This window comes from Apteryx rowi, unplaced genomic scaffold, assembly GCF_003343035.1.
Source record: "Apteryx rowi isolate R43461 unplaced genomic scaffold, aptRow1 scaffold_1289, whole genome shotgun sequence".
Lineage (NCBI taxonomy): Eukaryota > Metazoa > Chordata > Aves > Apterygiformes > Apterygidae > Apteryx > Apteryx rowi.
Genome location: NW_020447518.1, coordinates 62,844 through 76,397, shown reverse-complemented (window position 1 = coordinate 76,397; position 13,554 = coordinate 62,844). Strand labels below are relative to the sequence as shown.

The 13,554-nt window shown below is 71.0% G+C and overlaps 4 protein-coding genes across 4 annotated transcripts in view; all 4 read right to left on the bottom strand.

Annotated features, from left to right (window-relative positions):
* The window catches only part of LOC112961130 (alpha-actinin-3), a 5,945-nt gene extending 5,119 nt beyond the window's left edge, over nucleotides 1-826 (bottom strand). Inside the window, exon 1 of the mRNA XM_026056001.1 lies at nucleotides 701-826. Within this exon, the coding sequence (XP_025911786.1) occupies nucleotides 701-826 (126 nt within the window). The remainder of the gene's footprint in view (nucleotides 1-700) is intronic.
* A 3,437-nt stretch (nucleotides 827-4,263) lies between these two features.
* TMEM223 (transmembrane protein 223) lies at nucleotides 4,264-5,725 on the bottom strand. Its single transcript, XM_026055996.1, has 2 exons — nucleotides 5,455-5,725; nucleotides 4,264-4,760 (listed from the first exon to the last, which is right to left on the bottom strand). The coding sequence occupies exons 1-2, from the start codon at nucleotides 5,723-5,725 to the stop codon at nucleotides 4,462-4,464; spliced, it is 570 nt and encodes a 189-aa protein (XP_025911781.1). The 3' UTR covers nucleotides 4,264-4,461.
* Nucleotides 5,726-5,879: 154 nt separating this feature from the next.
* NXF1 (nuclear RNA export factor 1) lies at nucleotides 5,880-11,678 on the bottom strand. Its single transcript, XM_026055999.1, has 21 exons — nucleotides 11,615-11,678; nucleotides 10,697-10,892; nucleotides 10,475-10,604; nucleotides 10,288-10,371; nucleotides 9,979-10,083; nucleotides 9,785-9,865; nucleotides 9,633-9,702; nucleotides 9,467-9,555; nucleotides 9,274-9,381; nucleotides 9,086-9,195; nucleotides 7,690-7,726; nucleotides 7,523-7,591; nucleotides 7,360-7,415; nucleotides 7,174-7,281; nucleotides 7,037-7,095; nucleotides 6,841-6,956; nucleotides 6,722-6,764; nucleotides 6,564-6,636; nucleotides 6,303-6,485; nucleotides 6,107-6,167; nucleotides 5,880-6,019 (listed from the first exon to the last, which is right to left on the bottom strand). The coding sequence occupies exons 1-21, from the start codon at nucleotides 11,643-11,645 to the stop codon at nucleotides 5,981-5,983; spliced, it is 1,848 nt and encodes a 615-aa protein (XP_025911784.1). The 5' UTR covers nucleotides 11,646-11,678; the 3' UTR covers nucleotides 5,880-5,980.
* A 232-nt stretch (nucleotides 11,679-11,910) lies between these two features.
* STX5 (syntaxin 5) overlaps nucleotides 11,911-13,554 on the bottom strand; it is a 7,415-nt gene continuing 5,771 nt past the window's right edge. Inside the window, exons 13-20 of the mRNA XM_026055995.1 lie at nucleotides 13,523-13,550; nucleotides 13,345-13,415; nucleotides 13,143-13,259; nucleotides 13,005-13,061; nucleotides 12,856-12,937; nucleotides 12,682-12,782; nucleotides 12,478-12,599; nucleotides 11,911-12,392 (exon numbers count right to left, since the gene is read on the bottom strand). Coding sequence (XP_025911780.1) covers nucleotides 12,233-12,392; nucleotides 12,478-12,599; nucleotides 12,682-12,782; nucleotides 12,856-12,937; nucleotides 13,005-13,061; nucleotides 13,143-13,259; nucleotides 13,345-13,415; nucleotides 13,523-13,550 — 738 coding nt within the window. The 3' untranslated portion in view covers nucleotides 11,911-12,232. The remainder of the gene's footprint in view (nucleotides 12,393-12,477; nucleotides 12,600-12,681; nucleotides 12,783-12,855; nucleotides 12,938-13,004; nucleotides 13,062-13,142; nucleotides 13,260-13,344; nucleotides 13,416-13,522; nucleotides 13,551-13,554) is intronic.

The following is a 13,554-nucleotide window of genomic DNA, read 5'->3' as shown; positions in this document are numbered from 1 at the left end:
GGGGGGCCCGGATGCCTGGGTCCCTCCTCGGGCGGCTGCTCTGCAGCGCGTCCCTGTGAGCCACAGGGGCTCCCAGCTCTGCTGAGCCCATAATGAGGAGGGGACCCTAGCGTCCGGGCGCCCCTGCTCCCCCCCCCAGGGACCCAGGTGTCCGGGGGGCCACCGTCCCTCAGCGCCGTCCCCTGGGAGGTGGCAGGACCGGGCGCCGGGCTGGAAAACACAGTCCGGGGCCGGGATCCCCCGGCTTAACCCAGGGTGGCCCCAGGCATCTGAGTCTGGCCCGCACCTTGGCAGAGGCTTAGAGGGATTTGGCCGGGGCCATCGCACGGAGGACACGTGCACAGGGGCACACGCGTTTGCACGGGGCTCTCGCACAGCAAATGTGTGTGCACGGGGCTCTCGCATAGCACACGCGTGTGCACAGGGCCCTCACACGGCAAATGTGTTTGCACGGGGCTCTCTCACGGCACACGCGCGTGCAAAGAGCTGCAAGCGGCTGCCCCCATGGTATATTTAGCCCGGGCCCTCCTGGCGCTGGCCCTGCTCCGGCGGCTCTCGGCTCATGGCGATCCCAGCTGGGAACCGCCGTCCCCGCGCTGGCACCTGCCGCCGGGGCCTCCCTGAGGCACCGCTGGCTTCCCCCGCGCCCCCTGGGACACCCCGCTGCCCCCCATCCCCGTGTCCCGCCATGGCCCCTCACCTTCCGCTGCTGCTTCTCCCAGGCTGGGTCGAGCAGCAGGTCGCGGTCCCAGTCCTCCTCCTGCTGCATGTAGTCGTCGGCCACGTAGGGCAGCCCGAAGGGCGCCTGGCTCTCGAGGGTGCTCATGGCCGCGCCGTCCCTGTCACCGTCACCGTACCCGTGCGCTGCTTGCCCCGTGCGTCCGGCTGCCACGTGACTGGGCCCCACGGGCAGATATACACTGGGGGGGGCGGCAGGGGGGCCGGGGGCGGATCGCGTTCCCGCTCCCAAAGGCCACGGCGTGGGGGGGGGTGTGGAGCTGGGACAGCTGTGGGGACCCCGCCGCCACTGCCACTGCCACTGCCAGGGCGGGCACCGGGCCAGGACACCTGGGCCCTCTCGGCCGCCCAGGATGGGGCGCGGGGCGAGGACGCCGGGGCCCCCCGCTCCAGCCCTGGCTTTGCCCCCCGTCCCCCCCGCTCCCACGTCCTGCTGCCCCCCAGAGCCGCAGCGGAGCAGCCCCCGGCACCTGCTCCCGACCCGCCCCCGGCTCCGGTTTCCCCCCCGGCTATTCTGGGCTCAGCTCCCCCAGCACCGCCCAGCAGCCAGGACTGGGGGGGCCCGGACGCCTGGGCCCCCTGGGGGGGGGAATGCACCTGTCTCTCCCCTCCCCATTCCCACCGGGGGTGCGGCAACGGCAAGGGGGGGGGTCACTGTGTGTCGTGGCCTGCGGAGTCGCTCCGCGGCGCCGACACCCCTGCCAGCCCAACCCCCGACCCCTGACCCCTGACCCCGACCGGCCCAAAACTGACCGCAGAATACCTGACCCCAGGGACCCCCCCGGGGGCCCAGGCGTCCGGGGCCCCGCACCCCCCCCCCAGGTCCACGGCACTCGCACGACTCCTCCAGGCAGCCTTTAATCTGGGGCAGAGCCGTCAGCGCCAGACGCTGCTCAGGGCCGGGCTGGATCCTGCTCCGGGGCCTGGGGAGAGCAGAGGGGCTGGAGTGGGCTGGGGCGCCGCGGCCCCGAACTGCCCCAGAGCCCCGATCTGCTGGACTCCTCACCTCGAAGAAGGCGTCGATGATGCATTCGCTGGTGGTGGCGCAGGAGCAGAACTGCTGCTCCGCGTGCTCGATGGCGGTCAGGAGCCGGAGGTAGGAGAAGAGGAGCTGCTTCTCCCTGGGGACGGGGGGACGGGGATGGGGACGGGGACAGGGACGGATCCCGGCTGGCATCGCCCCCCCTCGCTGCCGCCGCTCACTTCTCAGTGCCCTCCACTCTGCGGGCCCAGCAGGACGCGAAGGCCTCCTGCTCCGCGGCCGGGGCGGCTGCGGGGGGAGATGGGGCTGCGGGAAGCGTCAAGCGCCAGTGGCGTCGCGGCTCCCCCTGGCCGGCTGCTTCCCCCCCCGGGGCTCACCGCCAGCGTCGCCCTTCCCCACCGCCAGCTTCTCCACGCTCCGCTCCTGCAGGCGCAGCTTCTCCTTGCACGGGGGCGGGCGGGGGTGGCGTTATAGGAGGGGGCCCAGGTGTCTGGGCACCCCCCCCACCCCCCCCTCCCCAGGGACCCACCAGCTGCTGCTTCTCCTCCCGCTCCTTGAGCAGCGACATCTGGAAGTTGTCGATGAGGACGGCGATGACGAGGCTGCGGGAGGACGGGGTGAGCGGCGGCCTTGGCCCCATGGCGGCCCCACAGCAGCCCCACAGCAGCCCCAGCGGCCCCCCGCTCACTTAAGGAAGGTGAAGTACTGGATGAGGATGTAGACCATGAGGAAGAGGATGATGTAGCCGTAGCCTGCAGTGGGCGAGAGGGGAGCGTCGGCGGGGCCAGATGGGCGCCGGAGCCCCTGCCTGCCCTGGGGCCGCACCAGCCTGGGCGCTCTGGAGGTAGATGAGCGACCAGTCGTCGAGCGTGAAGAGCTGGAAGAGGGTGAAGACGGTGTTGAAGAGCTCCCCGAAGCGCTGCGGGTCCGAGCGCTGGAACAGGTCGCGCAGCAGCACGGAGAAGATGACCGGGACAGTCAGGGAAGAGCAGAGCGGGGCCGGCGCAGGGAGGTCTCTGAATTGTCCCCTAACAGCCCCAAAAGTGGCACTGAACAGCCCCCAAAACGGCCCAGCACCGTGCTCTGAAACGGACCTGAAACATCCCGAAAACGACCCAGAAACCGGCCCCTGAAACAATGCTGAACTGGCCCCAAATCGGGCTCCTCCCAAACCCTGACGCTGCTCCAAGCCATCCCCAAAGTGCCCCGGCCGGGCCTCGAATCGGCCCCTAAAGGATACAGAGGATGGTGAACATCATGAGCAGGATGGCGCCAAGCGAGCGCCCTGACAGCGCGAAGGTGCCCGTCACCTCCTTGAGGTTCTCCAGGATCCTGGGGGAAACAGGAACAGGGTGAGGATAACAGGGACAGGACGAGGATAACGGGAAGGGGATGAGGATAACGGGGACGGGTTGAGGATAACAGGGACGGAGCGAGGATAATGGGGACGGGACGAGGATAACGGGGCGCCTGCCGGGGCTGACCGCAGCGTGAGAAGCCGGTTGAGGATCTGGAGGGCGCGGACGCCCTTGAAGACGAGCAGGATGCGGATGATGGTGTTGGTCTTCAGGTAGCTCCAGACCCAGGGCTTCGCCATGATGAAGAGGAAGAAGTCCACTGTCATCACGGCCACCACGACCAGGTCTGGAGGAGGAAGAGGAGGAGGAGGAGGGTGGGTGACCCGTACGGCCGGCCCGGCCCCGGCGAGGGGACACGGGGACGGAGACTCACCCATGTAGTTCCAGAAGTCCCGGAAATAGTCGGTGCCCAGAGCCACCAGCTTGAGCGCCGCCTCGAAGAGGTACACGCAGAAGATGACTGTGTCCAGCACGGCGAAGAACCACTCTGCGGGGCGAAGCCGTGGGGCCAAGCTGTGGGGCCAAGCTGCGGGCACCCGCCGCCCCGGGTGCGCGGCGGGGACGTTACCTCCGCGGACGCGCACGGAGATGAAGGACTGTGCCACGAGGGCGGCAGTGTGGGTGAGGATGATGGCGAGCACGGCCACCTCGAAGGGCAGGGCGCGCACCAGCGCCCGCAGCGGCACTCGGGCACTCCAGAGCTGGGTGGCTGCCTCCGCGCCCAGGCGGCCCAGCAGCAGCATGGCGCTGCGCCGGAGCTGCGCTGCCCGGCCGGGCCCTGCACCGGGGACGGGACTCAGTGGGGGCCTGGCTCCGCTGCCACGGCCCCCCGCTGCCTGGCCCCCCGCTACCTCGGTGCCGCTGACCCTGGCGCTGCTGGGGGGATGAATCTGGCACTGCCCCCTTCTCTGCCGGCACCGTCAGGAAGTCCATGGCTGCGCTGCTGCTGCTGCCGTCGCCAGCCGGGCTCTAGAACCAGGGCCGGTGCCGCGGCAATGCCAAACGGCACCACATTGTTGCCCTGGTGCCATGGTGATGCCAAATGGCACCGCGTCATTGCCCCCGGGGCTGCAGCAATGCCCCAACAGCACTGTGTCGTCCCCCCCTGGCACTGGGATGGCTCGAAGGTGCCCCGGGGCTGCGGCGACGCCCCCCTCCTGCCCCCCTAAAGCACCAAGACTCGGAAGAGGCTCAAGGGTTTATTTCAGACCACGCGGACAGCGACCACGACCCGCGAGGCCGCCCGGATGGCGACCGCGACCCGATCTCCGCCGTGAAATCACGCGGACAGCAAATGCGGCCTGACTACCCGCCGCGAGGCCGCGTGGACGCGAGCGGGTTCCCCCCTTGTCCGTCCCCATCGTTCCCGCGTGTCCCGGCGGCCTAGAGCTTGCGGTAGGCACCGACGGTGAGGTCGAAGAGCCGGGGGTTGCAGACGTGGCCCTGCTTGTCGAGCAGGAAGTAGAAGGGGCGCCCCTTCACCTTGAGCGGCAGCGCGGCCCGCGCCTCGGCCCGGTGGGCGCTGCAGGACACGTGCCGCAGCGGCACCGTGAAGCAGCTGCCGCGGCCCAGCCCCAGTGGCGCGTGGGTGCCGATGGCCACGTGGCGGCCACCCTGCAGCAGCGTCACCTGCCGCACAGCGCGCCGGGGGAACAGGCAGCCCGCCACCACGATCAGCGACCCTGTGGGGGCCGGTGGGGGGTGTGTGTCAGCACTGGTCCCACATCAAACTCCCTTCTCGGCTACAAAACGTCTGCCCGGACCTGCATCAACCCCCACCGGCCCTGAATCGTCCCCCCAGCCCCACACCAACCCCCCCCAGCCCCGAATCCTTCCCCTGAACCCACATCGACCCCCCTCCAGCCCTGAATCATCCTCCCGGACACACAGTGACCCCCCCCAGCCCCCATCAGCCCCCGGCGTGACCCCCTGGAATAAACCCCCCCAAGGCCCCCAATATGACCCCTCCTGTCACTCCCAGGGTGAGCTGAGACCCCCAGTGTGACCCTTCCCTGTGATCTCTCATGACCCCTAGTATGACCCCCCTGTGACCTCCTGACCCCTGATGTGACCCCTCCCCCCCCAGTCCCCCTACAACCCTTGGTGCAACCCCCCCCAGCCCCTGGGGTGACCCCCAACCTCCCGTGTAACCCCTGACCCTAGATGACACCCCCTCGGTACGACCTCCTGACTCCTCCTCTGACCCACACGGGCCCTGGGGTAACCCCTCCTGTGACCCTTCGTGTGTGACACCCCCTGACCCCCAATGTAACCCCTCGTGTGACCCCCTGACCCCACCTATGACCCCTCACGTATAACCCCGGTGTGACCCCCTGCCCCCCAGCGTGACCCCTCGTGTGACTTCTCTGCCGGTACCGAGGGTGAGGCAGGAGGCGGTGAAGCCGAGGCGCCACTTGTTGTCGCGGGGCCGCAGCGGGTCGTCGCCGGCGCCGGGGGCAGGCGCGGGGCGCAGCGCCGTGAAGGCAAAGTGCGCCAGGTAGCCCCAGAAAAGCCCCTGCCCCGCGCAGAAGAGCCCCACGAGCCGGAAGAAGCGGTCGCGCTCGTGGCGGAACAGCACCACGTCCCGCGGCACCGCCGTGTCCAGCGCCGCTGCCGCCGCCCGCGCCCGGCCCGCCGCCGCCGCCATCGCTGCGCTTCCCCGGCACCGGCCGCCGCCGCCGCCGCTTCCACGCTCCGCCCCGAGGCTCCGCCCTTCCGCCTGCGCCGCCATCTTGGAGCCGGGCGCGAAGCCAGCTGCCCGCTCCCCCCCCCTTAAAGGCGCAGCGCACCACGAACGCGGCGGCGTTTAGACTGTTTTTATTTATTTACAAAACGGTCGGGGGAGGAAATAAAACGCCGCGAACGAGGAGAAAGGGGAGCGGGGAGGGGGAAGGGGCACAGCTCACTTCAGAAACGCTACGTCCGGGATTTTCCCCTCCAGCTGCAAGACATGGTGGGGGGGGGGGTTAACAGGGAGATCCTGGCAGGGGACTCAGGCGTCTGGGCTCCCCCCCGACCTCTGACTTACCTTGAGCTGGGTGAAGACCTGCCCAGCCCGGCCGTAGTCCCAGTCGTTGTCCTGCAGGCACCTAGGGCGTAAAAACGGGGTGAGGGACGAGGCGGGAGAAGGGAAAGGGCCCCGGGGCAGGAGGGGACGAGGTTGTGGGGCCCCGGGACGAGGGGGGGGGATCCCACCGCTTCCCCCCCCCAGGACGAGGACTCACTTTTGGGACCACTCGAGGTTCATGCCCGACTGCATGGAGAAGGCGGCGAGCATCTCTTGCTGCTCGGCGGAGAGGGTGGGCACGGGGCTGGAGGAGGGCGTGGGCGCCGGCATGACGAAGGCCTTGCGGATTTCCTCCGTGGTGGCGTTGCGCACGAAGAGCTCGTCGTTGACGATGCAGAGTCTGGGGGGGACGCAGCCGTGAGGCGGGGATGGAGCGGTGCCCCCCCTGGTCACCCCCCGCCCCGGCCGCCCCTCTTACCCCGTGTTGCCGGCTGGCACGGCGATGAACATGCGGGTGAAGGCGCGCACGGAGTCACGGGATTTGCCGTCCACTGCGGGGGGAAGCAGAGGGGGCAGCGGGTGAGCAGGAGGTGGCGGGGAGGGGGCCAAGCGGGGCCGCGGCGGGGAGGAACCCACCTTCCTTGAAGATCCCGTGCACGGCGAAGCAGAGCAGCGTATTCTGCAGAGGAAGAGAGGGGAGGGGTGAGCTGGTGTGCGCTGCCCGGCAGTGGCGGCCGCCACGGCCCCTCACTCACCGTCTGGGCGCAGACGTCCACCACGAAGGAGTTGACGTCGTGCTGGGTCTTGGGCAGCTCGTTGAGGAACGCCACCACGTTGAGCCGCGTGTGCTTGAGCAGCTTGAAGCGCATGGCTGGAGGGAGGGAGAGTGGTGAGGCCACGGCCGGCGCGGGGATGCCGCGGGGCCGGGGACGCTGCCGCCAGGGCACTTACTGGGGTCCTTGAGCTTCTTCACGTTCCTGCTGTCCTTGAAGTACTCGTTCAGGCTGTTCCTGCAGGAACGACAGTGCTGTGAGGCCGCGGGCAGCGCGCGGCAACCTGGCGGGGCCGGGAACGGGGCCGGGACCTACCTGGGTGGGTTTTGGGGCCCGAAGGGGATGCTGAGGGAGCAGCAGGCGCCGTCATGGTAGGCATCCAGCAGCCCCTGCCGGTCGCTGGAGTCATAGATGGAGTAGTACCTGCGGCGGGGCAGGGAGAGGTGAGCAGAGGGCAGGCGGGAGCCCGGGCCAACGCGCAGCCGCCGCCGCCGCACTTACTGCTGTAGGAACCGCAGCACCAGCACCTTCAGGTCGTCCGAGCCAAAGTAGCTGCCCTGGGGGGAGCGAAGGGACGGTCGGGGCCCCCGCAGCAGCTGGCAGCCGCAGGGAGGCTCCAGCGGCCGCGCGCGGGCTCGGGGCCCCCCTGCCGGTGCAGCCCTACCTTGCAGGGGGGCAGCGTCGTGGGCGCCTCCACGTCGAAGGCGATGGGCGGGGGGAGCTCATGGCCGTCCTGGGGGAGAGCGGGGGGGGCGGTGAGGAGGGGGGGGGGGCCCCGTCTCGCGCCCCCGCCGCCCGCCACAGCCCCCTGCCGCGGCCTGTCTCACTCACCAGGCGCAGCAGCTTCGGGAAACGCTCTCTGACGGAGCTGTCGGGACAGAGAAGAGTCAGCGTGGCAGCCAGGCCGCCCGCGGGGGCCGGGACGGGCCTCGCCCCCCCCGCGGGGAACGTCCGCCGCCGCCCCCCCTCCCACGCGGCCCCCGGGGGCCTCCCCTCGCCTGCCCTGCCGGGCCGCCCTCCCCGGAGCCGCCCCGCACGGCGGCGGCAGCCTCCCCCCCTCCTCTTCCCAACCGCCCCCCCGGGGCCGGGCCGGGGCTGCCCCTGCCCCAGGCGGGGGCCGGGGGCGGTGGCGCCCGAGGAGCCGGTGCCCCCGTGGGGCCCCGCCGTGGGCTCGGAACTTACCTGGCTCGTACTCACCTGCGCTTGGGCGCCCAGCGAGAAGGGGGACAGGGAGGGGAGGGGAAGGGGGACAAACCGCCCCTGGTCGCGGAGCAGCCGTCAGCACGAGCCGCCTAATTACAGCTGAGGAGGCGCCTGCGCCAGGGAGGCCCGGATCTAATTAGCAGCGGGAGAAGCAGGGGGGCAGCGGGGGACAGAGGGGGACAGCGGGGTCGGGGCGCTCAGGGCAGAGCCTCTTCTCCTTGGTGCCACTCCCTCCCGGTTCCAGGAGCGCGCTGGACTCCGGCATGGCTGCCTACGGAGCCAAGGGCCCTGCCTGCCTCGGAGCCGGCACCGGCGCAGCCAGAGGCGCCACGGGGTCTGTCCGGAGCTGCCCGGAGCGGGCTGGAGGCCTGCGCCAGGCCTGGGATCGCGGGAGCCTCCTCGTACTGGCCGCGGCGAGGCGGCAGGGTTTGGCCACTGCACGGCTGTGCCTGTCTTAGGTTGTTCCTCCCGTGAGGAATCTTACCCGTCTCTGGCTAACCAGCCATCGTCGAGGGCCAAACGGAGGCGCAAACGGGGTGGCAGCTCCGGCGTGGAGGGAAGGGGGGGGCCGGGGGCAGCGAGGCGGCGCCCCCCCCATCGTGCACGGCGGCACCCACGGACGGGCAGAGCATGCCGGCACAGAGAGCCCCGTCCGGGCGGCGGAGGGGCGGGAGCGGCGGGCAGGGAGCGGGCACTGGGGAGAAGAGGCTGCGTCTCCCGGGCCCAGGGAGGGAAAAGCTGGGAAAGAGCGGAGCTGGGGGGGCAGCAGGGAGGAAGGAGCAGAGGGAAAGCAGGGCTCCAACCAGCTGTAAGAGACGCGCCGTCCACGGGCTCCGGGGCTGCGGCCCATCCAGGGCCCGGCACCGCGACCAGGGGCCGGAGGGGAGCCGGAGTGGGGGGGCGTCTGGACACCGGCGAGCGGATGGCGCCGGGGGGGGGCAGCCTCTCTCCGTCCTGGCGTGCTGCCCCCGCGGGGCAGGGGCGGCCCGCGGGCCCCAGGGGCCGCCCCAAGGCTGCCACTGACCTGATGTAGGTGGACTGGTCGCGGAAGGCGTCGCACAGCGGGTTTCCGTCCAGCCAGAGCTCCTCCAGTTTGAGCCCCTTCACCTTGTCCAGCTCGCGGTCCGACTTCAGCTGCGGCAGAGTGGAGAGGGGGCCGTGAGGGGGGGCGGCGGGGCGGGAGGGGGGCGGCAGCGGCAGCGCAGCACCCACCTCGTTGCGAGAGAGGTCGAGTATCTTGAGGCTGGCGGCCTTCTGCGCCAGCTCGCCCAGGTCGTCCAGGCGGTAGAGCTTGTTGCTGCTCAGGTTCAGCGACAGCAGCTGCGGAGGCAAAGCCGGGGGATGAGTGAAAAGAAGGAAAATGAGGAGGAGAAGGAGAAAACGGTGGCTGCGGCCTCGTCCTCACCTCGGGGATGTTCTCCTCGATGATGCGCAGCACCACCAGCATGCAGCTGCGCTGGTTCAGCACCACGTCGATGCTCTGCGACATCAAGTCTGCGGCGGCACAAGGGAGTGAAGCGCCCGCTGCCGTGGCCTCCCCCGGCGCTCCGTGCCCCCGCGCCACCACTCACCCGGGTCCGTGCGCAGGCTCTTGAGATCTAAAGCCTTCTGCGAGCCGTCGTACCTCTTGCTCATGCACATCTGGAAGAGCATGGGCAGGGTTGGGGGGGCGGGCGGCCACGGCGGCTCCCTCAGCCCCGCGCCACCCCCCAGCCCCGCTCACCTTCACCTGCTCAATCTCCTCCGGCTTCAGCTCGTTCTGCAGAGACTGTGGCGGAGCCGAGGAGTTGATGATTATCACCACCTGCAAAGGAACACAGTGAGATGCTGCCGCCACCGCCTGGCCAAGAGGGTGCCGGCCCCGCGGGGGGGTCGCTCCGTGGGGCCGGGCAGCCGCCGATGCCGCCACTGCTGCACCTTATAGTTGTCCCTGTCGGTGATCTTGCGGGAGACCTGCTTGAGCGCGCTGGCAGTGGTGGCGTCCTCCACGTAGAACTGGGCCCGGTTGTGGTCGTAGTGGAACTAGGGGAGGTGGAAGGGGCGCTCAGCCCGCGCGCCGAGTCGGGAACAACCCGCCGCCGGACCCCTCGCTCCACTTTCCCGCTTCCCCTTTCGGGGCCAGTTCGGAGGCAGGCGAGCACCTCGGGGCCTCCCTGAAAGGAGGGGAAGCGGGAGGGGAAAGCCGGACACCTGGGCGCCCTCCCCGCCGCCCCGGCCCTCACTCACCTCGACGGGGGTGAAGGGAACACTGCAGAGGTTCTGGATCGAGCTCAGCAACCACGACTTATCGTATTTCTTCCCGTAAGGAATCTGGGGGAGGAAATCACCCAGCGTTAGGGAGCCTGTGGGCACGGACAGGACGGCTGCGAGGAACCGTGGGGCGTCGGGACGTGGCGGCACCCGCCCCACTCACTGTGATCTTGAACCAGTTGCGCCGGCCGCCGTCGCGGCTGCTGCTGCCGCTGCGCTCCTGGGCAGGGAGGTCTCGTCGCACCGTGATGTGGATGTTGGCGGCACGGTTGGGCCGCGGCCCGTAGGGCAAACTGCGGAAGGAAAAGGGGGAAACAGGAGGAACGGCGGGTTTGGGGACCCCCCCCGGCTCCCCCCGTCCCGCCGCCGCTGCGGCCACACTCACTATCGGCTCCGGGGGCTGTCGTGGGCGTCGCTCATGGGCACGTCGCCGTCGTCCTCCTCCAGGCGGGTGCGGAGGCCGGCGGCGCCGCGGCTGCGCACCCGGCTGTTGGCCTCGCTGTACAGCTTGCTGCGGAACGGGCCCCGGCCCTTCTTCCGCCGCCCCGAGAAGCCACGGCCGCTGACGCGGTCATCGTGCTCTGTGCCGGGAGCGCCGCCGTCAGCTGCCACCCGGACGGACCCGTTCCCGCTCCCCAGGGTGACCCCCCCCCCCCAGCGCCGGTACCGACCGGGCCCGGGGCTCCCTGCGACCGCCGGTACCGACTAAGCCCGGGACAGGCCTCAACTGGTACCGACTGGAGCCGGGATCTTTCCTCCTCCCGGTACCCACCAGACTCAGAATCCCCCCACCTGCTCCCGGTACCGACCAGTCTGGAGTCCCGCCCCCGTTCCCGGTACCGACTGGGCCCAAAGTCTCCTCTGCTCCCGGTACCGACCGGGTTAGAGTCCCGCTCTCGGTACCGACCAGGCCCGGACCCGCCCCGATACCCACCGGGCCCAACGCTGCCCTGCCCCGCGGCACTGGCAAGGCCCGGAGCCCCCCCCCTCCCCCCGGTACCGACCGGGCCGGAGTCCCGTCCCGTTCCCCCCGGTACCGACCAGGCCCGGACCCGCCCCGATACCCACCGGGCCCAACGCTGCCCTGCCCCGCGGCACTGGCAAGGCCCGGAGCCCCCCCCCTCCCCCCGGTACCGACCGGGCCGGAGTCCCGTCCCGTTCCCCCCGGTACCGACCAGGCCCGGAGCTCCCAACCGCGGTACCCACCGGGCCCAGCGCCCCCCTGGCCCGCGGCACCGGCAGGGCCCGGCGCTCCCCCCTCACCCCGCTCCCGGTCCCGCCCGGCCGGCGCCGCCCCGCTCACCGCTGTACCCCCCCTTGCCCTCCTCCGCCATCGCCGCCGCGCGCTCCCGGCAACCGACCGCGGCCCCGCCGCCGCCGCGCACGCGCGCCACGCCCCCCCCGCGCGTCACTTCCGCCTCAGGGCGCCGCGGCCGCCTGCGCCTGCCCTTTGCGCATACGCCCTCCCCGCGCAACCACTTCCGCCCCCCCCCCCGCCGCCGCCGCCAGCTCCAGCGCCCCCTGCGGGGCCGGGGGAGGGAGCGCGCCCGCAGCGCCGCGGGTTCGAGTCCCGCCGCCGGCCAGGAACGAGGCGGCGCCACCAAGGACCAAAAGCTTTAATGGGGGTCGGGGGCGGCCCGGGGGCCCCGGCGCGCGAGGGCACGGGCACGGCAGCCACCATGACCGGGCAGCACCGGCCACGGCATAGGCTGCAGGGAGCCACGCCGAGGAGAGCGGAGCTCCGAGGAGGCGACGCCACGGCCCCAGAGCTGGGCGTGCGGCCGGGGGCGTCAGTCCAGGCAGCCAACGCGTCCCTGCCCCAGTCCCCGGGTGCGAGTCCGAGCCCTGGGGGCCGCCGCGAGTCTCCGAGCCCCAACAGTCCGAGCGGGGCCGAGTCCATCCGCAGGGACTGGGAGGGGACTCAGGCCAGAAAGACAACAAAGATAATGAAGAAGACGATGAGGATGAGGAAGATCTTGACCATCAGCCAGCGGTTGGAGGTGACGGACTGGAAGTACTTGAGGATCTCCCCGTGGGCGGCCTCCACGTTCAGCTGCGTGTCCTCCACGCTGGCGTCGATCCTGCGGGCAAAGGCGGGCGCTGAGGGGAGGCAGGCGCCGGGGGGCGGCCGGGGCCGGGGCGCGGGGACGTGGACATGGACGCTACCTCTGGATGGTCTCTTCCTGCTCCTTCACCATGTGTGCCAGCTGCTGGAAGATGGAGCCTAGCTCCACGATGGTGGACTCTATGTTCTGCATCGTGTCAGCCCGGCTCTGGATGTACGAATCCTGTGGGAAGGGAGAGGGTCAGCGTCTCCGCACAGCCCGGAGCTGCCGTACAGCACCGCCGGATGCCTGGGCCCATCCCCACCTGCTCGTTGATCAGCTGCAGCTGCTGGCTCGTCCGCGCGTCCATGTCGATGGCGATGTCCCCGGCGCGCGGCGCCTCGTCCTGCAGCACCGCGGAGCCGCCTGCGGCAGAGCGGGGCCTGAGCACGGGGCCGAGACCCCCCCGGCCACCCCCCAGCGCCCCGCGGACACTCACCCAAGTTGCCGGCGGCGAGGGGCAAGGCGGAGACGGGGGCGCGGGAGAAGTGCTCGCGGCGGCTGCGCTGCTGCTTCAGGTTCTGGGGGAGGCAACGGCGGGGTGAGGGCGGGGAGGGCGGCAGCACGGGGCGGGGGGCGAGCGCTTACCTCCGTCCTCACTTCCAGCACGGATTTGAAGTCGTTGGACATGGAGGCCAACTTGGACTGGGGGGCGGGAAGCGGAGGGTGAGTGTCGGCGCGGACGCAGCGGCGTCCCCATCCCTGTCCCCCCCATCCCCGTCCCACCTGCAGCGACACCACCACGGTGTTGGAGTGGGTCTGGACGTGCCGCCCGCTCTGGCTGCCCTTGGCCCGCACCACATCCTGCAGCTGGGCGATCTGCTTGTTGAGGCTGTTGATGTCCTGGGGGGCAGGCGGGGGGCATCAGCGCGGCCCCCCCCAGCCGCAGACACCCCCCGGCCCCCTGAACGCGGCCGCCAGCCCCCACCTGCTTGATGATGTAGGTGAGCTCCTCAATCTCCACCGCCTTGTCGTCGAAGAGCGACTTCCGCTTGGCCACTGCGAGCGGGCAGAGAAGGGGGGGGAAACGGGGGCTGAGGGTCCTCGCCACCCCCCCCACCTGGCCCTGCATGTCCCCCCCGACCCCCCCTGGCCACCGCACTCACGGATCGTCAGCTTCTCCAGCTTGGCAAAGGTG

Excerpts from the sequence above, each read along its gene's own strand:
- NXF1 (XM_026055999.1), bottom strand. The coding sequence starts at position 11,645 with ATGGCGGAGGAGGGCAAGGGGGGGTACAGCG. Across the intron at positions 9,866-9,978 it reads CCGACAGGGACAACTATAAG|GTGGTGATAATCATCAACTC; the intron begins GTGCAGCAGTGG and ends GTTCCTTTGCAG. Across the intron at positions 7,282-7,359 it reads GTGCTGCGGTTCCTACAGCA|GTACTACTCCATCTATGACT; the intron begins GTAAGTGCGGCG and ends GCCCCGCCGCAG.
- TMEM223 (XM_026055996.1), bottom strand. The coding sequence starts at position 5,725 with ATGGCGGCGGCGGCGGGCCGGGCGCGGGCGGCGGCAGCGGCGCTGGAC. Across the intron at positions 4,761-5,454 it reads CGCCTCCTGCCTCACCCTCG|GGTCGCTGATCGTGGTGGCG; the intron begins GTACCGGCAGAG and ends CGGCCCCCACAG.